General features: G+C 42.3%; 2 protein-coding genes across 2 annotated transcripts in view; both read right to left on the minus strand.

Annotated features, from left to right (window-relative positions):
• Positions 1–15,004, minus strand: part of necab2 (N-terminal EF-hand calcium binding protein 2) — a 71,195-nt gene extending 56,191 nt beyond the window's left edge. The window contains exons 1-2 of the mRNA XM_029522970.1: positions 14,678–15,004; positions 10,616–10,640 (exon numbers count right to left, since the gene is read on the minus strand). Of these exons, the coding sequence (XP_029378830.1) occupies positions 10,616–10,640; positions 14,678–15,004 (352 nt within the window). The remainder of the gene's footprint in view (positions 1–10,615; positions 10,641–14,677) is intronic.
• An 883-nt stretch (positions 15,005–15,887) lies between these two features.
• Positions 15,888–23,609, minus strand: part of hydin (HYDIN axonemal central pair apparatus protein) — a 54,500-nt gene continuing 46,778 nt past the window's right edge. The window contains exons 73-91 of the mRNA XM_029522395.1: positions 23,397–23,597; positions 23,189–23,315; positions 22,596–22,761; positions 21,916–22,063; positions 21,609–21,816; positions 21,301–21,522; positions 20,971–21,140; positions 20,652–20,850; positions 20,222–20,374; positions 19,952–20,122; positions 19,631–19,740; positions 19,273–19,495; positions 18,911–19,120; positions 18,659–18,822; positions 17,937–18,087; positions 17,631–17,861; positions 17,333–17,557; positions 16,563–16,844; positions 15,888–16,229 (exon numbers count right to left, since the gene is read on the minus strand). Of these exons, the coding sequence (XP_029378255.1) occupies positions 16,020–16,229; positions 16,563–16,844; positions 17,333–17,557; positions 17,631–17,861; positions 17,937–18,087; positions 18,659–18,822; positions 18,911–19,120; positions 19,273–19,495; positions 19,631–19,740; positions 19,952–20,122; positions 20,222–20,374; positions 20,652–20,850; positions 20,971–21,140; positions 21,301–21,522; positions 21,609–21,816; positions 21,916–22,063; positions 22,596–22,761; positions 23,189–23,315; positions 23,397–23,597 (3,571 nt within the window). The 3' untranslated portion in view covers positions 15,888–16,019. The remainder of the gene's footprint in view (positions 16,230–16,562; positions 16,845–17,332; positions 17,558–17,630; positions 17,862–17,936; positions 18,088–18,658; positions 18,823–18,910; positions 19,121–19,272; positions 19,496–19,630; positions 19,741–19,951; positions 20,123–20,221; positions 20,375–20,651; positions 20,851–20,970; positions 21,141–21,300; positions 21,523–21,608; positions 21,817–21,915; positions 22,064–22,595; positions 22,762–23,188; positions 23,316–23,396; positions 23,598–23,609) is intronic.

A 23,609-nucleotide genomic window follows, 5' to 3' on the forward strand; every position in this document is an offset into this window, starting at 1 on the left:
CCTCTGTATTTCCTTCCACTTCTTTTAAAAACATTCCACGTTTGTTTTTTTTTAAAGACGGCAGCATTTTGAGCTAAATGCTCACATGGTGACAGCAGGTGATTTTTTCTTTTTTTTTACTTTAGCATGTTAGCATGCAAGTTAGTGTTCAGCAAATTAAAAATTCACCCTGATGATGATGCTGGAAAGTTCTGAAAATTTGGAAGTCATGAGCTTCATCCTCTGGAGACTCTGATGCTGCCGGCATGATGAAGGTCACGCTTTAATTCAATTCATTTAATAACTAATGATTAATGGATAAAGCAGATTCCAGCTGTTGACTAAGCCCACCTGAATAAGAAAAAAAATATTTATTTATTTTTTTTACTCGGCTTACGGTATCCTTGGAGTGCCGACGAGGCTCTGAAGCCCAACAGCTGTGACAAAAACCAGATATTGTCATCGCTGGTACAGTGAGTTGCCTTTTTTTTTTTTTTTGGTGGGGGTGGAAGATGGGGGTTAACTTTGGTGTCATGGAAACAGCTGCCCGTACAGCCTCCCATGAGGAATACAGGGATGCTGTAACCAGGGGCAACTGAGTGGTAACTAGGGTTACAGCATCATTGATCTATGTGGCGGTAAACATATTTTATTAAAAAGAAAAGTCGAAAGAAGGAAGGAGAAAGCTAATTTTAACTTCATGTGCAGGCTGTTTAGGTGAAGTACAAGTGACTGAATTTACCAACACATGAGCAACATGAAGCTGTTGGAAAAGAAGCCAAAAAAAAAAAGTCAGTCCATGTTCAAGTTAAACTCCAATTGTTGAATTCCCAAAGAGACCTTTAAACTGAGTTATTATTCACCGGACACACCCAGTGAGGTCATGGTGTTAATTATGTGTCATGTAAATGTCATGTCCCTGGTGCTTTCTGCCTCATAACAGCAGACACACACACACACACACACACCTTCTTCAGATAACATGCACAGCACAGATACTAATCAGAGGACACACACCTTCACATGAGTGGCAGCTCCCAGCAGCTGCTCATTAGGAAGGAAAAAGTCAGGAAATAGCAGCCACTGTTTGATTCTTTCTCACTATGAAGCTCTTAGAAGAAGAACAAACGCAGAGCAGCTTTGCCTCTGATCATCAGCGCTGCCAGTCATCAACTGTCGCCATGTTCACCATGGAAACCCCAACACTTTCTATGCTGCAACGCCAAACTTCTCGAGTGCCGTACCAGGTGGTTCCTCTGTATCATCCAGCAGTACGGTGAGATCAAACCCCCACGACTCACAAGCTGACACAGTTAATTACCTGCTTCCACACCAGCGCTCCATCGGAGCTTTTAACTTGAGAAAATGTGAAGAAGGAAACTGTTTTCACCTGGCCTTGCAGTTGTTCTTGTGAGCGCTGACTAACATTTTAATTGCCATATTACAGAAAGGAAGAAGCTGAACCGAGACACGCATTTAGTTTTCAGAGAGGCCATTTATTCCTGTCGTTCATGTTTTGTACTGTTGGCCTGATTAGATGACAGAATTTTCATTTCATTTGGACTCTAGTCTTAGAAATCAGTTCCAAAAATGACTGTCATGCATGAAAAGAACACAAGATCTGTCCTACTGAAAAGAGAAGTGTATTTTTACGAATCACCTTTTAGCTAATGGAATGGAGCCCCTTTAAAACATCGCTCCTACATTACTGCTGCCCAGAGGATAGGTGACACACAAGAGCTTTTTTAAACCTCTTTAAGTTCGTGAATCCCATGAACGGTGATCCCTGTGCACAGCATCGGGCCCTGGGACCTGGTTAACCTCAAAGAAATCCATTACACATGTTGGAATGTTTTCCCTGAGTTAAAGCTTCAGTCGGCAGACGGTCTGCCTCTGTTCTGCTGCCAGCTGACTGCCTTCTTTTTAATTATCCAATAAATACGCTGAAATACACTTTGTTTTATTCCTCCCATTCACTATCATCTCACACACACAACAGCACAAACAATCACTGGGTGTAATCTGTGCAGAATACAATCCACCTCTGATCTCATTGCTGTTTGTTTGTTCAGAATCTTTAGAGCATCCGTGTGTGTGTGTGTGTGTGAGAGAGAGAGTGGTTGGAAAGGTCACATCAGCGAATCGATGATTGCCTCTCATATCTCCGGCACTTAAGTCAAGAATCTGGCTGGGCTGATTAAAGGCTTGGCTTTGTTCCTGATGACTTGTTTAGACTGGTAATTCCTGCTTGTCATCTTTTCTCTTTCTCATGACATCAGTGAAGAATGTGCAGGTTAAGGAAAGGTGACTGAAGGTTTAAAACGGCCAGTTTTTAAATTTCCATTTAGGGTTTTATTCTGTTTGATCAATGACGGATGAGAGGTGGGTTTTTTGGTTTGAAAGATGTCTGTGATTCCGACATCATTACATCATTATGAGTTTAGAGACTTGTTGCAGTCTGTCCTTCCTTTCCTCAGTCTTTTTCTCAAACTGTGACCTCTCTATCTCTGCTTTGGGGAAGACACAAGGACCAAAAGAGGAAGAGGAGATGACATGGACAGAGAAGAAGGGACTGAGGGTGAGATATGAACAGGTGGGACATGTTGGAAGGGAAATGGAATGGAACAGAAGAGAATAATGGGGAGCAGTGTAGAGAGAGAAATGGATGAGATAGAAAAGGAGAATGGGAGTGGGATGAAGGGTTGAGGCTGCCAAATTACCCCTTCATCCCACAGGCAGCTCAGCTTTGTTTCATCTGTGCTGCCAAATGTGGACCGGCGAGGGAGTCCTGCCACCAAGGCCCCCGTTTACAAAGCCCAAGTGAAGTTTGTGCCGCACAGAGGGAGGGAGGAAGGACGGAAAATAAAAGTGAAAGCGGGGGAACGGTAATTGAATGTTAAGGAAATTGACTGAAGGATTTTCTTGGGTGGACAAAGAATGAATGAAGAAAGGAAGAATAAATGAAAAACACCAACAGTTCGCCAGGAGTCATTCTGTCAGTGAAATTATTCTCAAGAAAAAATATTGTAAATGGAAGTATGTCTGCATTTGAAGGAAGTTTTCAATCGTCACACACTGAGCTGGAACAAGACATATCATATTCTTACAGAACACCAGGCTGAGTTCAAAATGTTGTTCCCAAACCATTCATGAAATTACAGTCCAGGATCTAAAGGTTTCCATTTCAGCTGCTGCAGGCTCGGCATGTATCAATATTCCAGGTGAACAAAGTCAAAAGTGGACGGATTGATCTCGACCCAGCGGAGGGCCAAATCCATCAGCTGAGGAAAACATCTTCAAAGGACATCTTAAATCCCAGCCTTTGATCCAAATCCAGACGAGCAAAACGGCGAGAACAGACTTCAGTCCCCCCTTCTGTGTGTCCCCCCTGTGCGCCGTCTTTATCAGGCCACCAAGGGAACCTCCACACGATCCCTTTTACTTTTCTCTCAGGTTTCCTTCACATCACATCACAGACTTCTGGCTGCAGATGTCTGTTTGGAGCCACGCAGCGACCAAACGCACCACATGACTCCTTACTTGAACACATGATAGTGTTTCTGGACTAAAGCTGCCATAAAATCATCACAGAACTGACGCTCAGAGCGTCTCCACGTGTTTCACCTCACCTGCTCATATTTCCTGCTGTCACACAAACAGCTTCCAACCAGAATAATATTATTTCCTATCCAGCAGATGTTTAATTCTGAACATAAATCTTTTAATATCTTTTGCCAGGACAGTTGTTCCTTGACTAAACGTGGATCCAGGTGAACAAACCAAGAAACCAAGATTGTTGTAAATAAATACAGTTTCAATCAGTCCGTCTTTGGGCAGAACTGTCTACCACGTTTTCATTGTTTTCAGCACGAAAATCGAATATTTTCTTCCAAACAGAGCTTCCTTCAGTGTGCAGCACTCGGGGGCTTGTTAGCAGCAGTGCAGTGATTAAATGCTGCAGGTAATTAGATACACATGACACCATTGTGACTGACTGGCTCGCTGACGAGCTGCAGCGTCTACCAGCATTTTTACTGCTCAGTCAAATCCTTCCGGCTGATGTTTCCAGTCTACATGCATCAGAGAGGAGTTAGATAACACACAAAATTTCATTTTCTGCATTCATGCCAAAAGTCAGTCTCATCATATTCTCTCAATCAAGATATTTTATCACCTCATATGCTCTGATGAATGAAAATTTCTAAATGTTGCTGTTTGGACTAAAACAGGAGGCTTAAATGCTTATCGGTCCTTATACTGTCACAAAGCTGGAGACAGGAAGTTGTTTCTGCAGGCAGCATCAGGTCTGACTCCTGTTGTAGAGTCAGTCAGTCAGTGTACACAAACAGAGGAACCAGCTGGTTGATATGAAGTCCGTCTGTTGGAAAACCTGCAGCCAGCCTGACATGGCTGCGTGTCTGCTGGCTGAGCTGTGTGAATGGCAGTCTGTCCATCTGCTGGAGATCATTCTACCAGTTAACTGAAAACTCACCTAAAGGCAATAATTTGATATTTTATAATATCAACTAATTTGTCTTCTGGCAGTAAAGTGGATGAGAAGATCAATGCTTCTGTTATTTATGGGTACAGCCAGCAGCTACTTAGCTCAGCTTAATAAAAACACTGGGAACAGGAGGAAATAGCTACTCAGTAAAAAAGTGATGTACTTCATCAGTTAAAGGAGCATTTGGTTTGATTTATGCAGACCGAGAGTAGTTTCTTCCCTCCATATTCATGCTAAGCTAAGTTTCAAATCAAATCAAATCAGATTTATTTATAGAGTGCCATCGAATTACATCGAGGCACTTTACATATAGAGCAAGTCAGGACCAAACTCTTTATAAAATTATTTAAAGAGACCCAACAGATCCCCCAATGAGCAGGAAAAACTTCCTGGCAGAAACCTCGGGCAGAACCAGGCTCTGGGGGCTTGGGGGGGCTTGGGGGGGGCGGGAGAGCAAGACAGGGAGTGGGAGAGGGAGAGCTTATAAAAAGCTTTAAGAAAATATCGATCTGGCGTAAAATTTGGGGAACAGAAACTCAGAGGGAGTCCCCAGTACTATTGTAATCTCTGTAACTAGTTAAGAAGGTTATCACAGCCTAAAATAATGAGAAGAAGTTGTAGGAAAACAGCTTGAAGTTTAAAAACACTTTTAAAGCTCAATAACTAACATGTCGTATCTCATCAGAAACATACAGACAACAAATTACAGGGAGTTAACGTACAGAGCCTTAGCCTTAGCCTTAGCCTTATGCTAAGCTAGCCTGTTGTGATATATAAAGAAATCACAAGGAAGGCTTTTTTGATTTTTTAAAACCGGATGGAAGAAAAGTGCTGAATGGGAGCTCACACTGAGTTATTGAAATAAATGAGAGAGACGCCGACGTCATGGTTTTGGCTCTCTATAGCTTCATCCACTCCTGCCAAGAAAGCCACTACCCCAAAAATATAAAATATGAAAACTAGCACTTTAGATTTCAAAAGTGCTGAGAAGGCAACCGTAAAACTTGTCGCTCTGATTTGGGAAACAGACAGTTAACAGAGACGTTTCTTCTTTCAGACCTGAGCGTCATGATTCAGTCGGCTCCTGTTGAATAAACCATGAACTATGTTCCAGTGCCGGCCGTCACATTGTCTGTCTGCATCACTTCATCGTTCAGTCCTGTCTCTCCCTCACGTCTGCCACTAGTCAGTTTGTCTTTCTCCACTGATACATGCCACGATCTTCTCTCCATCTCATTCTTTCTCTTGACAGCAATGAAGCAAACTCTCTCTTCATCCGCATCTCTGTGCTCATCTTCCTCCCTAACCTCATTTATTTATATGACTTTCACTCTTGTCCTCTTTTTCAGCTTCTTGACAGCATCTTTTATTTCTCTTGTCCTCTTTCTTCATTTAGTTTCTGTCTGTTTGATAATCACTTATCATTAATTTCCCTGCAGTCTTGTCGATGTTTGCCTCCCTCCATCTGTTTGTCTCTTTCATCTCTGTCCTCCTGTTCAGACTTTCATGTCACAAACTCTCTGAGTGACTCCAGCTCCCCTCATGCCAAAGGACATCGGCCATGTGCAAATATCAGCACCTTGTCTAAATGACAGCAGGTGGTTTCCCACCAGGCTGGAACAGTCAGCTACTGTACAGATAAACACCTTCCTGGGATCTTATTCATGGGCCTGTACAAGTCTGAGAGTTTGAGTTCACAAGAGTTCAACAGATTGCACTGATTCTACTGAAATGCTCATGTTAGTGATTCTTTTAAAGGGATTATGCAATGTTCAAAAACATCAAAAAACTTGAAATTTATCACTTGGTTCTTTTTTTTCTATCTTGAAATTTTCCAAATCTGGCAGAAAAGCCAATAAATCATCACTGACTATAAATTATACACAACTGACAACACCTTGGTGCTTATTATTGCTGCTAGAAAGAAAGATTCATTAAGGAGAGAAATCAATTCAGAACTCCACCTGTGACACTGTACTGAGGCATCCTTCAGATAAACACCATCTTGAGATGTCAGCTGTTAATTTGTCTTTGTTTAACTTAATTTCTGTAAGAAGGGATATTGAGATGAGAGAGAACGTAGGCTAAGTCTGATTTGAGTGAAAGGCTGTTGTTTTGAATTATGTGGCAGAAGTGAGACTGCGATTTGAAATCTGTAATTCCACCAAATCACCATTTTCATGGAGATGAATTTAATGTGAGGTTTTTCAGCTGAGAGTGAGGTGAGAAATTAAAAAAATAACAAAATTGAAATAAAACATTCTCCTTCTTGCCTCTCATTTCTATATCTTTTTAAGTTGCTTATAAATGAGATGTTTGCCCACTCTGAACAGGAGAATATGCACCCTCCTATTTACTTTTAGGTGTAATGCTGTAAATCTGTCTGCTCTTGACAGCACGAATCAACAAGCCTCCCTAAACGCCGTCTGCTTTCTGTCTTCGTCTCAAACTGTGACGATAATTAGCAGATGGCAGATGAGTCAAGAGCCAAGAAGCAAAAATGAGGAAAAAAATCGACTTTCTACTGATTAGAAACAGATACAAAACTCCTCCGTGTGTCGTTAATTCACATGGTCACAAAGTCCACAAAGTCAGGTCAGGTGTGTAGAGGCTCAGGTGACATCCTGACCTGGTGTGAGATCAGTCCTGGGCCGATTTCATACACATTTAATATTTAAAGTCAGAATAAAACTGGATCAACAATATCAGGCAACACTAACTGAATTTATCGTCAGCGGTCAGCATAGTGATTTCTCTGAAGGAGTATAAATGTGACATTAAGAATAAAGTGGTGGACAGAGAATATAGTGAACTATAGGGTACACTTCACATCCATCAGCTCACAAAGGTTCAGGTACATTAACGATGACTGGGCTTTTTCTGTATGCTTAGTTACTTTTCACTCTTATGTGCATGTTTCCATCCACTTTATGGTAATTTTTTGTTCATGCATAAAAATATCTGTGTTGAAATGCTGCAAATATGAACGTAATGGGTTCTACACTGAGCTGAAGTGGAAAAAACCCGCAAAGTAATTGTAACAAGATGCAAGTGCATGAGCAACGGAAATAGACTCAATGAATAAACAATAAGAGGCGCGACACGTGGCTCTGCTGGCTCGCTGTGATGGGTGGCTGGGAAACCGAAGGGAAGTGAAACCATTTGTTAGAACAGTAACTCGTTTGTTTTTAATTCAAATCTACAAATCAACAATCAATTTAAGAAACTGTACAAACATGAGAAGCCACAGATTGTAGTGATTCTCCTGAAACGTTTCAATTCCACAAGATTTGTTTTTAGTTTTGTTTTTTTTTTTATTTTATGGCTCTCTTCAACAAGACAGATGAGATATGCTGGGCCTTGAAAGCCAGAAGGACAATTTCAATAGAAGGAAAGCTGAGATAGAAATAAAATATTGACTTCGTTTTCTCCTCTGGAGAATTAAGTTTGATCTCAAACTTGGTGCTTTTCTTCTGAACTGTGAAGGTAATGTTCATCCTGATTCTGTCGTCAAACTGGAGTTAAGCTCCTGTGGCTGAAGATTCAGGACTGAGTTCATACTTAAAAGTGTAAATGAGTTCACTCAGTCAACAGTCACAGAATTACAAAATATGCAATTAAAGTAGTTCCCCTGAGTCGTGATTTCATAACATTCCCATTTCACTTGCACAGATTAAGTTTCAAACTGTAGCAGCTCAATGGACTGTGGCATATTAGCAGCAATGATGCGAGCGCAAGGAGAAAACTAAGTGCTGTCAAATGATGCAACTATGTCAGAGAATTATTGGCAGCTGAAACACTCAAGCAGCCTCATAACAATGTCTGTGAGTCGGCCATGATGATTACACACACAAATGTGTGTGCATATTCACAGTGTAATCACACACACAAATATCACTCCATACACACAGAGAAGAAGCCTCGGGATGCTGAGGCGCCGACTTTTATATTACACGCTAACATGTAGGAAGAATTCAGCAGTCGAGTTGGATCATAATGCACAAGACACACGTTCCCCTGCTGGCTGTTTGAGCAGCTCGGGAGCTGGAAGGCCAGGCCTGAAATCTGTGCTATGAATGTAAAGACAGAACGTGGCCAATTAAACCTTAATTACTGCCCTGTTGTCAGATATACAATCCTCCCTCTTATTTCCTCGCCCCTCCGCTCCCTTTCAAACTCTGCAACCTCCCGCTGTTCCCTCCATCAATCTCTCCCTCCCTGCACCTACTTCTCTTTTTAACAATTCTCCCTGTTAGCATCCTTCTTCCCCCTCTCTCTCTCCCTCTCTCTCTCCCAGTCACTCATTAAAACAGTTCCCCAGTCTTCTCCCAGGAGAAAGGAGGATAAAAATAGCTTTTCCTCAGCTCTCACTCGCTGTTTCCTTCCTTCCAGGCTACATTCTATACATCAAATAACTACATTTCACCATAATAACCACTGTCCCCCCTTCCTCGGCCTTCTTTCCCCTCATTGACTCTCTTTTCTCACCCATCCTCACTCATATCTGGCTCTTGAAATGCCGCTTGCAGCTGTGCGTTTCTAATAACGACAGATCTACAATAATAAAGTTGAACACAATTCAACAGCTTGCCTGAGATGGGGAAGAAAGAGCGGCGTTGTCTAGATTAGTGTGAAATGAAAATGTGGATTTTGTTGTGTTAAACTGACGTTCTGCTTCTGAGCAGTCGGTAATTAGACGGAGGAGGGGGCATTTAAATTGTTGCCACAGTCTGCTGCGGAGGCTCAGACCATCTCTCAGGGTAACCCCAGGTGGGATGAGGCTGTCAGCTACCGCTGTGATGGCAACAGTTGGATCTGTAAAAAATGTCTCTGCTTCCAGGTCAAAAGCTTCAGTTTATGTGTACTTTATACAACGTGTATCTACATACCGTCTCTCACACACACACACACACACACACACACACACACACACAGCTATAGTGGTAACAACTAATGAAACAGAGGACTAAGCAATGACTACATAAAGTGGAATGGCAGTGTGTGTATTGACATAAAGATATTTTCTTTACAACTGGAGAGCAGGCAAAAGCGTAATATGCCTACACACAAACGCGCACACACACACACAAACACACTGGAAAAGCAAATGGCCATCTGGCTGCTATGAAAGCTAAGCTTTTAGGCTGTTTCCTCATTAGTCAAATTCTTTTTTGTCAGCGACACAGTGTTGTGATAAAAGAGAGCGAAGTGGGAGAGGATGAGAGAAAGAAGAGAGGGTGGAGCAGGAAGAGAAGCAAAGGGAGAGGCGAGATAGAGATAAGGAGAAGATGAAGAGAAAGATATCAGGGGGTATAAACAAACTGCTCTACTGGCACAGCTAGACAGTAATATACATTTTCACCCTTTGAAGACACTTTAATGTCCCAACATGCTAAAAATACAGCATACAGACACAAACACAGACAGACAGACAGACAGACAGATTGGTCAGTTTACTAACTTTTCCTACAAACAAAAGGTTTCAGATGCAACAGATCTAAAAAACAAAACACTATAACCTGTCTGACAACCAGTCCAATGGCACCACAACAGTTCCCAAAAGGGAACTCATTTTTGTTAGATTGTTATTGCTGTAAATTTTTGCCCTGGAAGCAGAGCTGAGGATGCAAACTGTACAAAGCAAGCACTGAACTGAAAAACATTCAGAAAGGACATGTTATTACTATTTCACTGACAAGTCCTGCCTACAAAGGACATTTGGGCTTGTCATTGTAAAAATAAACACAGGTGCAATCCCATTAAGGCAAAGTGAGCAGTAAAACAAAAGGACTGTGAAGAAGACCTCTGAATGTAGCACAGGCATTATTGATATTCTTAGTTATATCTGTGTTTGAGGTGTACAACGTCAACAAAAGGACATCTATCAAACTGCATCTGGACGTCCATCAGAGGATACTCAGACATTAAAGTAAAAGCAGAACTTTAAAATTTTCTCATGTAAGAGCTCTTAATTGACTCTGAATCATTCATCCTTGTTTGCTCAAAAATCTAAAGCATCACCCGTTGTTTCACAAATGCAAACTGTGGTGTATCATTTTAATGTAAACACAATGCAAAGCGCTATTTTAAGAGATTTTCAGTCATGTAATGAGATTTGATGAATTCACTCACCATCTTTATCAGCTCTTCTGAATATCTGTGAACACAAAACGACACAGTGCAGTTAGTGAACATGAAGCATCATTTTGGTGGAGATTAACTTTAGTTAAAGGAATGACAAGCTGCATCAAATATTTTGGCAGGTTCATCTCCAACGAATGACAAGCTGCAACTCCAGACTGGACCTGCTTTCATTTGTTACTTTAATGAGGAAGTTTCTCCAAAGAACAAGTGGTCAAACACACAAACGCTGCTCTTTTTTTTGTGTCAAAAAGACTCAAGAAAGCGACAATGGAAATTTTCACACTGAGAACGAATGACACACTCAAACAGATGCAGTGCTGTGCAGTTTGATGTGACTCTTGAGGTGCTGTGGGACTGAAACAAGCGTGAAGTGCTGTGTGTGTGTGTGTGTGTGTGTGTGTGTGTGTGTGTGTGTGTGTTTGTGCACCTCCTGCAGGTACAAATGGGGATAAATGAAAGGAAAAACCTGACAAAACTGTAGAGAAATGGGTCAACAATGCTCCAGTCCGCAGGGCGTGAGGGGTCACTCAGTGTTCAACGACTAGTGAACATGATGTGAATCATTTCCGACCAACGTGTTAAACAGTTCTCAGCCAGCATCATCAAAACACCAAATGAGGGAATATCTTTTGGAAGTACAGCGTTCTTCCCTCCAATAGAGTTCAAAGACCTGTAGGATCGATGCCAAGGAGCACTGAAGCTGCTCTGGTGCCATGTGGCGTATCTACACCTCACTAACATGCTTTATGTCAGTTTTTTATGTAGCCACACACACACACACACACACACACACAAACCACTAACTAATTTATAGCTTCAGTGAAAGTGTCTCTCCCTGGGAAATTAAAAATGGCAGGTCTGGTACTTTCATCAGTGTTTCAGAGCGTTGTGTGAACTGTTCCTACTGACAATTACTGCCAGAAAACAACACAATGGTACGGTGGAAGACAGACTGACACACACAGTGAGGGGGGAAAGGCGGGTCTAACAGAAAGACGGTTCATTTTGTGCCTTTATGGTGTTAAAAATAAACAGCATATGCAGTTCATTTAGTCAGATTTAGTCACTGATGACTTGAGCATCGATGGATGGAAAGAAGTGAATTTTTCTGCAGGTTTGAGTTCTGTAAGGTTTCTTTGGATGATTCTTTCTTTTACTTCTCACCTGTCGACTTCTGTAGCTATAATTATTCCTCGTTAAGCACCAACCTGACTTTTCACAGACACCTATGGGGAATGCCAATGACACTAAGGGCACAGAATTGGAATAGAGTATTATCGTTTTAACTTAGTCCCATTTTACAGACAGGGTGCAAAAGTCTGTGAAGTTCATGGTTTTCCCTCTCACGCTTGAGAATAGAACTGGAGCTGAGCTTATGAGATTTCACATCTACAAAATTAAGTAAGAGGAAGAAAAGAAAGAAAGAAAGAAAAAAAAACTCCAAGACTTTTCACTGGCAAAAGATAAAAAGACCGAATCATTTAACTGTTTAAGCTTCAAAAAGTTCAGCTGTTATGATTCTCACATACAACATTTGAAGCAGACCTGAAACGATTAATCAGCAATCAACTAACGCAAGATTTATTTGAAAAATTACTCATTATTCCTTCAAACATAACAAATCATCTTTGGTTCCAGGTGCTGAAATTTGAGTATTTGATGCTTTTCTATCTCTTATGGATATTGGATATTGGGAACATTGTTTGGATAAAATAAAACTACGTGAACAAGTTGAACTTTTTCACTCTTTTCTCAGAGATCTTTTAATTACTATACTGAATGAGGCAGTACTTCTCTGATTAGCTTAAAATCACAAGTGAATTCCCAATTTCAGGACAATGACAGACGACAAAGTGAAAGAAGCATACATAAACTAATCTGGAGATGATTTACTTAAAACTGTAAATGAGTGGTGCATTCAGGCAGCAACTGCAGTCAACTGAACAGGCCAAAGTGAAAGTCATTAACTGCTGAGACGAGCGATGTTCCAAATGACAAGCTGTTCTGTATTGTTCTGCTTTCCGGCTGCACCTTGGGGTGCACTCAGCTCCGCAGATACCAGCTCAGAAGCTGCTGGAGAAAGACAGAGAGGCTCGGAGAGGAGGGAAAGTGTTGCAGTTGGAAGGCGGTGTGTGTGTGTGTGCGTGTGCATGTGTGTGTGCGTGTGTGTTTGTGTGTGTATGTGTACACTTGTGATAAAAACACAGCGAGAGAAAATGAGAGACTACAAAGAGGGAAATAGATAAGACAGAATAAAACAGAAGACACAGGGAGACAGAATGCCGCTTCCCTCCCATAACCTTATTAAGGATGGATGTTTTCAGACTGAGGACAGAGGAGAGGAGTACAGTAAGAAGGAGGTGTAGGAAAGGAAGGAAGGGGAGAACAAAGGATGAGAGGGGTTTAAAGAATAAAAAGGGCGCATCAGGGTTCAGATGAACGAGGAGGAGAACCAAGAAAAACCAAAGACACACACACACACACACACACACACACACACACACACACACTAATCCCTTTGGTGTGGACTTCCTCACCATGATAATAACGTTGGAGTCAATAATATTGGAACACAATAAAAACAAACAAACAAAAAAAAAAAGACATAACGTGAGCCAGAGAGAAAATGCCAGAAACAATGTGGTGCTGATGGGAGAGGGGGGCGGGGCTTGATCCACTTATCAACCAATCAGCACATAACTGTCACAAGCTGCAAGGTAAACTGTAAAAAGAACAAAGTGATCCTGAAGAAAACTTCAATGTGAAATGATTGGAAATATTGATATACACATAATATCATTAGTAATCTATGGTTATAATCTATTCTAGCAGTGACTTTGTGGAGCTTGTGTCTCATACGCTTTGATCACACTATCATTATTTGATTTTGGCACAACTACATTCAGTGTGAATGCACTTATAAGGTTATAATAGGGTTTGTTCAGTGTGTTTTCAGTGTGTGATGATCACTCCTCTGGGATTATCACATCAGAAATGTGTGTGTGACACATAAAAGTCAAAGAGCAGGATCCCTTCGACTCAGGGGTCCTGCTCTGTGAAACTGCAGCTGTCTGTTGGAGGAGAAAGTATCAGCATCCAATCTGGCTGCAGCCCCATCAACCCCCCTTCACATTCACACACAAACAAAGTAGTTTACTAGGCTACTAGGATACGCTGGCCCTCTGGTCTTCGTGGTAATGAGTTTTCCATGGACACCTTCTTCATCTATTTGGGTCGGTGTCGGGGTCTCTATAAACTGGGCTAGTTCTCTCTTTTGTTTTGTTTCCCCATTAAAGTCCTAAAATAAACACAGTTGGCCTCCAAGGGAAGGCTTCAGCAGGTTAGGGTGAGACGAAGCTGGATCCCTGTCCAGATTCATCTGCCTCTTCCTAAAATAAAATATGATGTTCGCCCAGGAAATAATCAGCTCTGGCTGTTACACAGAGATCAATAAAATACGGCTGGGATACATTTTCATTAATAATTAAAGTGTTGCGATAACACATCCTGTGTAGTAAGCATCCTGCGTTGGTTTTTCCTCAGCCTGTCTTTGGATTTGCAGTAAAATCACCACTAAATGTAAATCTGTGCTGCTCGGACCTGATTTATTTTATTTTATTCTATTTTTTTTTTTTTTTATAGTTTACACATTGATCCAATTTTAAAAGATCAGTATAGCTAAGGAAGATGTGACGTGTTGGCTAAACTGAATTTCTGTGCGGGGCAAGAAGAAGAAGAAGAAGGAAGATGGAGACGCAGTCAGATCTGAGACAGCTCAGTCCCGGAGAGATCCCAGGTTTGATCCCGGACTGCCACGTGTCCAATTTACACGTAAAGTAATCGGGTTTTGCTGCCTACTGCTCCGCTAAGCTCATATTTCAGCCGTGGCAGTCAAAGGTGAAATCGGCTCCGTGCGTAAGTGCGCACCGCCCGGCCAGTGCGCACCGGCCGCCGGATGTCTTCATCCAGCTCAGCCCCCCCCCCCCCCCCCCCCCCCCCACACACACACACACACCTCACCGCCTGGGCTGCCCAGGTCTCTATACTCACATCCAAAATAACGGAGATGCCTCTGCGGGGCTCCGGGGCGAAGAACTGCTCCTGCGCCACAGCCACCTCGTCCTTGCTGGAGGCGTACTCCCGGCTGGAGATGTTCTTGTTGTCGCTCATTTTGGTGACGATCCAGCGGACGAGCCCGTCGATTCCACCGGGCTGGGCGCCGCTGTTTCCGGACTGCGCTGCCGTCGCGGACTCGCTGTCCTGACCGGCTACGGGTTCGGGCTGCTCGCGGGTTTCCTGGGCTCGAAGTTTGGCTTGTTCTTTGTTGAGCAGTTTGTGGACTCCGTCCCGACAGTAGCGCGCTGCCTGCTCACACATCCTTTTGCTGCGGAGCGCTCATGCTGCGCTCTATGGGGGAGAGAGAGTGAAGCCCCCACCCCTCAGCTCCCCTCTTACATCACAGCACCCACCCCATCTATCTGCTGGAAAAGGGCCGTGATGTGATTATAGGAACCGACTCATATACTGTGATCAGACTACAGATTTTTGATTGTTTTTTCCTCCTGAAATATACAAATAAAAGGCTTGTTCAGTGTAATCTTGGCTCTGGGCGTCCTGACCAGTCAGGTAATGTTGAAGTAAAACTGTACCCCACTTGGGACTGTTTGGAAGTGATCATCACTCCTCTGGGATTGTTGGAAAGCATCCAGGACAAGAGGAAACACCTGCTTTCCCCACTCTGCTGTTCTCCCCGGTTCCTTTCATTTGAAGTGGCAACAGTGGGAGGAGGTGTGGGGATGGGAAGAGCAGAGGATGTTACTCCAGCTCTTCTTTGGACAAGGTTTGTCTCTTGGTGTGTGTGTGATGTGACAGTTTTAACCTCTCCTACAGATCTGCCCTTTCAGAAGAGCAGCTGGTCCTACCTACAATGTGCTGGCTGTCTAACAGCACATGGGGGGATTTTGACAAATTAACTCAGTGTGGAAAGTTGACAGTTAAACAATGAGTGAATTATGTATTTGTAATGTCCTTTAATACCTGAGCAACAGAATTGGGAGAAATGCTTGACGTGATTGCCCCCATGTGGATATGAGAGTGCAATGTCAGGTCTGGACAGGTTTCCTCTTCAAGTTTATTCAGTTAACTATTAAACTATTTAGGAACACATTTGAGTTAGTGCTAAGTAAAAAAAAAACAACCTATAAATAAACACAATACAATCCAAGCTTGTATTTTTGGCATTAAGGCTCAGGGCTGAATTATCAACACATGAAATTGAAGCGTCATACAAACAAAATAAAAAGATATGAGTCCAAATGGATGGCTAAATGGATGTACTCTGGGGTTTGGGTGTATTTTGTTTGTGTGTGTGTTTCTGTGTGCATATCTTTTTCTAAGATGAGTCAGGGCTGTAGCCTTTCAGGTAATAGACCCAGGAGCAGGGCTTTTTGTGGCCCTCAGAGCGCTGGCTGGAGATAGTGAGCTGTCCAAACCAGGGCCCCACAGAGTTTCCTGCAGGGGCCTCAAATGACACCAAGATGTTTTGTGACTTTTTGGAGAGGATGCTGTCCACCCCTTTAACAGTAAAGCAGGGGTTGTCAACCTGGGGTAAAGATCAATAGGGCCTGAATTAGATCATTTACACATAAAACAACTAATAAGTGAAGACCTTTAATCAAACAAAGAATCCTGAAGAAGCTGTATTGTGCTTGTCTGGAATAAACAGGGGCAAAAGTAGCCTCAAAGCAGCTGGACTGCATCAGGCTGTTACTGTGTGAGGTTAAAATTCAATGCAGCTCAATTGTACTGGCTGGCAGTGGACCCAGTGTAGATGTCTCCAAGAAAATGAGCCTCAGCATTACTTCTCCTGAGGTGTAATAAATCTCTGTCCTTTTTTCAGAAAACCTTGATTAATGAAATTGCATTGGCTCCTTACCTGAAAGGAGAAAGCGGTGGTCTGCAGGAACACATTCTTTAACGGTATAGTGATGTTGCGCCCAGCTCTGATGCTGAACGGCCCCTGGGCCTTGGGAGGGAGACAGATCCCATGTAAGGGAAAAATGTATTCACCACCGATTCCTGAGGACAAGCTGAGCTGCCCCCTCACTTCCCCCAGGCGATGAGGCTCAAAAGAAACCTCCACACTGGCCTCTGATCCAGCCTGGAAGCCCGGTGAAACACCAACACTTTTGTCCACAGTGAAGTCTGGGCAATCAGTCTGGGAAAGGAGAACAACATGAAAACAATCAATCTGTCTCATTCCATCAGTATTTTGGTCATTCTGAAATATGTAAATGAAGCATGTCAGATAAAGACAACGTCAGCTTGTGTGTCCTGCAGTACATCTCGTAACAGTCATCACTGTTCTTTATGGTTCAACTTATGACATATGATGGTCACAAAATCACATCTCAAATTTCACTTGTGGTAAAGAAATAAATGAGGTATTGAACTGTCTGGCTCTTGAGTTAACCAAATTAGTAATGTTTCTACAGTACAATAAAGTAACATTTTCAATTCAGATTGTTTTGTACTATTTAAGTTTTTTAATGAATCTGAAAAAATCCAGTTTTCATAAATAATTATTTCACTCTTACTTTCTTTGATTCCACTAAAATTAGAGAGAAAAACATACCCACAGCTTCATAAGACATGACATGCACTTTAAATTCCCTACTCATTATTAGAAACAGGACATTTTGTTACCTTGCAGGAATACTCTGTTTTGAAGCGTGAGTAGTTGGTGAATTTAACAAGAACAGAGTGGCAGCTGCCCAGTGAGGTGTTGAAGTGAACAGTTTTCTCTGGCAATGGAGGCAGAGCTTTGAGAAGCAGGTCGTAATGAAAGTATCCCAGATCATTACTACACAGAGTCAGCCGGGCTGTGGACTCGCCTTCACGCAGAGGCTGGTACTCAAAGCTCAGACAACCCTGAAGACCAGACACAGAGTTTCACATAAGGTTTGCTGGGGACACAGAAGTTTAAGGGGTAGTCTGTAATCACCTTGGACTGTCCTGGCACAGTGTGCTGAGCTGGGATGCTGATGTCAGCACATTTACACTCAGTGGTGAGGCAGGTAGCTGTGGTCAACGGGTTCTCCACCTGTATGGTGGCCGAGGCTGTGCGGCGGACAGTGGTCACCAGCTCTATGGTGGACAGGACACCTGGAGTTGTGGCTTTGAAGGTAACAAGGTAGAACATGTACTCTTCTGTCATCTCATTGTGAAATGTCACCTGAGGAAAAGAGATAAAGAATGATGCGAGAACAAGACTCACACAGTCAGACTAAGCGTGTGTATGTCTTCAGACCTTGGTGTTGTACTGCCCCTCTCTGTGTGTAAAGAAGGACATCTTGTACTCTCTCTTTGCCAGAGCAGGGACATCAATGTACTCCAGACCCTTAACAGACACTGCAGCATCTGGTTTGTCAGGCTTCAGGATTTCCATCAGCACATGAAACCTGAGTAAATAAATTCTATGTAAATATTTTGCAGATACACGAGGAACTACAAAATGTTGCAAATATAATGTGCATTAAAATTTTCTGGTAGCGTCACACACAACACGCAGAAAACCTGTGAAATAAACTTTTTTAAAGCTGCTATGATCAATGTTTTCGTAATAAATGACAAAACAAACAAAATAACAAGTGAAAGGAATCTCTGAAAAATCTGCAGTGCTTCTTGGCTTTACCGAACTTTATAACAAGTTTCAGCTCAAGGTTTGGTTGTCTGCCCAAAACCTCAGTGTTACTGTAGGTTTAGTCATTTTTTCATCTAGCAGGTGAATATTTTCAGAAAAAAACTTCTATAACTCCCATATACAACCAAATATGTAACCTGCCTGTTCAACACCAAACAGCAGACTGATAAGTAACTGTGTCTGTGTCATTGAGCAAATAGTGGGCCAGACATTTCATTTGGTTTAGACCAAAAACAGAACTAGTATAGAGTTAATCCTGGATTTGAAGTCTCTTCTTTGTTTTTTGCATGGTTTAGGAGGTGGTGGTTTTGTGGGGTTGAGTGTTTTACCGCTGTTGCTTAGAGAGCCAGTTGTGCACAGGAAGCAGTTGTGTGTGTTGAGTTTTGGCAGGTAGCTCATGAATAATGGTATCTTCTGCCTTGGGAGGATCAGCAGTTCCCTGCAGGGTGTACAGCATGCCTGTCCCATCAGGGAAGGAGAAAAAGACTGATCCCTGGGAATAAAAAAAAGGAGATATGGCAAGTCAGAGATCAAAAATAATGTTTGAGTACATTGTTGTGTTTGTGTTAATGCTCCTTTACCTGGTGTTTATTCCCATCAGCAGTCATGGTCAGGGGTCGGTAGGTGATTTCATAGGCCTTGTTTTGTAGGGGTTCAAGAGTCACATAAGGCACAGCGCTCCACTGCTTGCCTTCAATGACAGGTTTAATGCTGCAATGCAGGTTTGTGGGGTTGAACAGAGGTAGGGTCTGGGTGTGAGAGCCACGTACTGGGCATACAAAATTTACCACCTGGGAACAAGAAACAACAGCAGAGGGGACTCATTACAATCGACAGAAGCGATAATAAATGGCATGCAGAAAGTTGCATTACTTAGAAAGAAGAAAACTTAGCGTGAAATTGATACATGAGCTCAACAGAAATAAAAATGTGTGAATCAAACCTCTTTGTTAATGGACGGTGTGATGCAAGAACCTGTCACAGTGAGGCTAACGGGAGAGGAGGAGCTCTCAACAAGGCAGGACAGGTTCTCATATCTTGTGTCATTGCATAGTTTCTCAGGGGCAAAGGTCACATCAAAAGGAACCTCAGTGCCTGGACAGATGTACCCTTTCGCTGGCAAAATGGACAACTCTGGAGGAAAATTCTCTGTTTTCCAGCGGAACCTGATTATAAAGTAGACCAGAATGGAAAATGGATGTGTATTATTTTTGCTGCAGTGTATATGAGTTTCTTCAAGCGTCTGTGTGAGCTCATCTTAAAGACAGATTTAATGGATGTTCCATAGTATCTAACCTTACCTGGCACCAATGTCTCCAGTGTTCATCATAATAATCCTCTTCCTTGCCTGGCAGCGCTGAACTACAGCTCCAAAAGCCAGGTGGTCCTGGTCCAACTGGACTTCCACACCCTAACAATTTAAAGTGGAACCTCTCCTTCACATGAATTCATCCAATTCATAGATTTAAAATTAACAAACTTGGGATTTATTATTATCAGCACACAAGAAACAAAAGAAACAATACACCAGAAAAGAATATCCTGCTTGTTCAGGGAAAAAAAAAGCATGCAACATTAGCACCCGCCTTATAAAACAGCAAGAAATTGCCTTTACACACTACCTGACAGCAGCCTTGGATGGTCAGCAGGGGGTGTAACAGGCCTGTAAACTCTGCCTGCAGTTCCGCCTTGAAGGGACGAATGTGCTGACGGGGTGAGAACTGGATTGTAATCATACTAAAACCACCACAGGCTTTCAGTTTCAGCTCACCTGCTGGACTGAAGGAAAGATCCTGAACACATAGAGCAGGATACAGAGGAGGTGAGGAGAGCAGAGGAAAAGAAAGGAGATAAGTGTTGCCTGATGATCATTGTGTATTTATGTTTCCTACCTTTGGGTCCAGTGGTGCGTATGTGTTGAGAAGCAGAGTAAAAGAAAGATCCAAAGAGCTGCGGTTTACCAGAACCACCTGTTTTTTCACCGTCTGACCCACCATCAAAGATCCAAGCTTCACTTTTTTTTGTCTTGGATCCTCCACTTCCAGCTGCAACAAAATAATGAAATTATAGTAAATATACTACAACACAATTATCATTATCATATAAGGAATAATGGGACATAAAACCATAAAGAGAGCAGTTTGGCATTGAAAAACTTTTACGACTTAAATGACGATCTACTTAGTACTGCATCTATTTGGGCAAAAGTAGAAATTGTACAAGGAATGTATTCCAAACCTTTATCCATATTTACATACAGAGGACATGGAAGAGATGGGACCAATAGATAGGCTACATCAGGTTGTGGGACGTCTTTCTCACCTTCATCTCGATGCCTTGTCCAAGTATCTCCACCTGCTTCGTGATGCAGCTGTTTAAAATAAAGCTCAGCTTTTCATGGTAACGACATACTTCACGGGGATAGAAGGTTATCGGGACCTCCATCACAGCACCAGGAGACAAAATCTCAGATTTCAGGTCCATCTCCAGGTAGACGGTGCTCTTGAACGGGCACTGGACACTGAGGAAGAAGAATAGCACCATTCTGAATATAATAATTAGAATAAAAAAAGCCTTTATGCAGTTAACAACGTGTTCTTAACACGTGAAAACCAGCCACAGACACACACAGGTAACTTACCTGATGTCCCGTTCACCTTTGTTGCTGATCATGAGAGTCTGAGAGGCTGGCACCATGCCAGGATAATACAAAAAGCACTTGCCAAAGTTGAATTTGGTGAAGGAAAATTCAAGACTAGGTGCTACAGCTGTGCCTTTAATGGCAAAGGTAAATGTTGGCCCATGCTTTACCTGATAAAACGAGATAATAGAGAAAATACAAGGAAGAATGAGGACGGAGGAATGCCATCTAAAATTACAGCTCAAACTGTTGACTTGATTTAAAAGTTCCAAAGTCAGAGTGCTGGATTTGATTTGTTTCCTCTGTACACGATTTTAACCAGGAAATTACCTTGATACTCAGTTTGACATTGTGGAGGTTACAATCACTTCGAGGACAAAAGAAGAGTGATGATTCCAGCTGCTTTCCCACCTCAATAGTGGCATTTTGTGGTTTCGCCTCTAAATGTTTCTGCAGCTCACTGGGACCCGTTAAGTCAAAATTCACTTCCAGGCTGAATCTTGCCATGTTTGATACAAGAAGTTTAAAGGTGGATTGCTCTGAAATCCCCACCTGCAAATATTGTACAGGGATAAAGGTGACTGTTTAAAGTTAACTGCAAATGAGCACTCATGTTTGTAATGTGAAAGCGTGCTGACCTTTCCAAAGTCCAGAGCGTCTTGCTGGTTGGAGCTGATCTCTCTGAGGCCACCATCCGGAGTCACAACTTGCACCAAAGCGCTCATAGCAAAACAGTCAGCCTTAACAGTGAGTGTGAGAGGCTCTGACCTCTTCTTCACCCTCAGAACCAGCCGAAAGCTCACATAGCCTTCCTGGCACGGTGTGAGGGACACTGACAGCGGCAACCTGCAACAAAGAGTTCAAAAAGCTAATCTCCAATATGCTTGTCAGAAGGAGAATTGTGCCATTAAAGTCTTCCTATTTGTATTTGAAAGTGTCATTGACCTGTCTTTGGGTGGGACGGTGCCACTCATGGGCTCCAAAACAAGACTGGACTGCTGGTCTTCACAGAGAAGAGATGAATGCAAGATGGAAAAGTGAAAAGCCTCCTCCTCCCCGTTCACAAGATCGACTGTCTGCTGCACTTTTCGACCTTTTCGACACCCATACAGACACACATTTAAATGTTTGTGCTACATTCAGAGAATTCCCTATGTTACTTATTTTAATCTATGTAAAATTTTAATTGATGCATAAAGGCGCCTTTGGATTTTATTCATGTACAGCTCTAATTTTCCCCATTAAGAAGTGAGAGCTAATTTAGATACAGCAGCTTACAGCATGTATAGAATAATTTTTCATACAATTATTCATGTACGTGAATGTATGGACTAGAAATAGGCATCCATTATATCACGCAGACCTACCTCAGGGAACTGGAAATTTCAACTATGTGTTTGAATTCTCATGATATTTGTTTAACTCTCATGAAATGGATTATATTATTCATTGGTGCTATCCGTCTGGTAAAATTATTACTCTTTGCTTCAGCCCCACACATTGCTCATAAAGGTTGATGCAGAATGTACCTGGTCCAGCAGTGGCCATCTGATGCCTGTCAGCATTACGTCTTGCATTGTACGTTAGTGTGGTAAAACCTAATAGAGTACATGATTGTTACATACCCACAAGAAGTTCTTCTAAGTCAAGATGTGGTTTGCTGAGATAGAGAAGTGGTTCTCTGGCGTTCCCCACACACAGGAAGGGAACAGACAGTGATAGAGCCTCAATCAAAAAAGTCCAGTATGACTCCACCACATCCAGCTCCTCAGCTAAGTACTCAAAACACATCTTCACGTGTACGCACACACACACACACACACACACACACACACACACACACACACACACACACACACACACACAAACACATATCATATCAGTGAAAACGACTAACAATTTAGGAAAAAAGAACATGTAATACAAAAGGATGATGAACAGAACAGATTAGATCAGCTGAAATGAGCTAAAAATAGATAAAACAAGATGAAACTAATTAAACGGAGGGAATGAAGCAGTTAAGGTTAGATTAGTTCTGATAGTGCAGGACACAGGGAGATACAGAAACTGAAACAGTGATAAGATAAGAAACCAAAAATTTTAAACAAGAAGAGAGAGGCTGAGATTGACTGATGTGATATTAAATAAAGAATGAGACAAGGGGGAATAAAATGACATGCTGTAAGAAAGAATTGGTATTTTTTTCCTCCATTCTTACTTCCACTTTCTTCCCAGGCTGGATTGTACCACATGGGGTGAGACAGTGAAATGGGCTCCCATCTGCATCTTCACACTTCCACTTGAATGAGTAGGGTTTATTGGTCGGGTTCAGCATAGTAAATTTCCTTTGGAGTAACACGCACTAAAAGAGTTAGGGCATACTCTGATGGAGGCACAAAGCTCTCATCTCTCTGTCTGTCTCTTACCTTGTTGATGGCACAGAGAAGCCAACGGCGTTGAACTCTAAGATCCTGGTGTTCGGGTCGAGAGGGGTCCTGAATTCTGGGTTGCGGCGGTTCCCACTAATGTAGTCTGAGTCCTCAAGGTCAATGTGGCAGTGAGGCTGTAGGCTGCGGCCACACACTGAGATACAGGGGGCCTGATCCCCATCCTGCAAGTTGGGGATACTGAAGGGAAAA

Source organism: Echeneis naucrates, chromosome 16, assembly GCF_900963305.1.
Source record: "Echeneis naucrates chromosome 16, fEcheNa1.1, whole genome shotgun sequence".
Lineage (NCBI taxonomy): Eukaryota > Metazoa > Chordata > Actinopteri > Carangiformes > Echeneidae > Echeneis > Echeneis naucrates.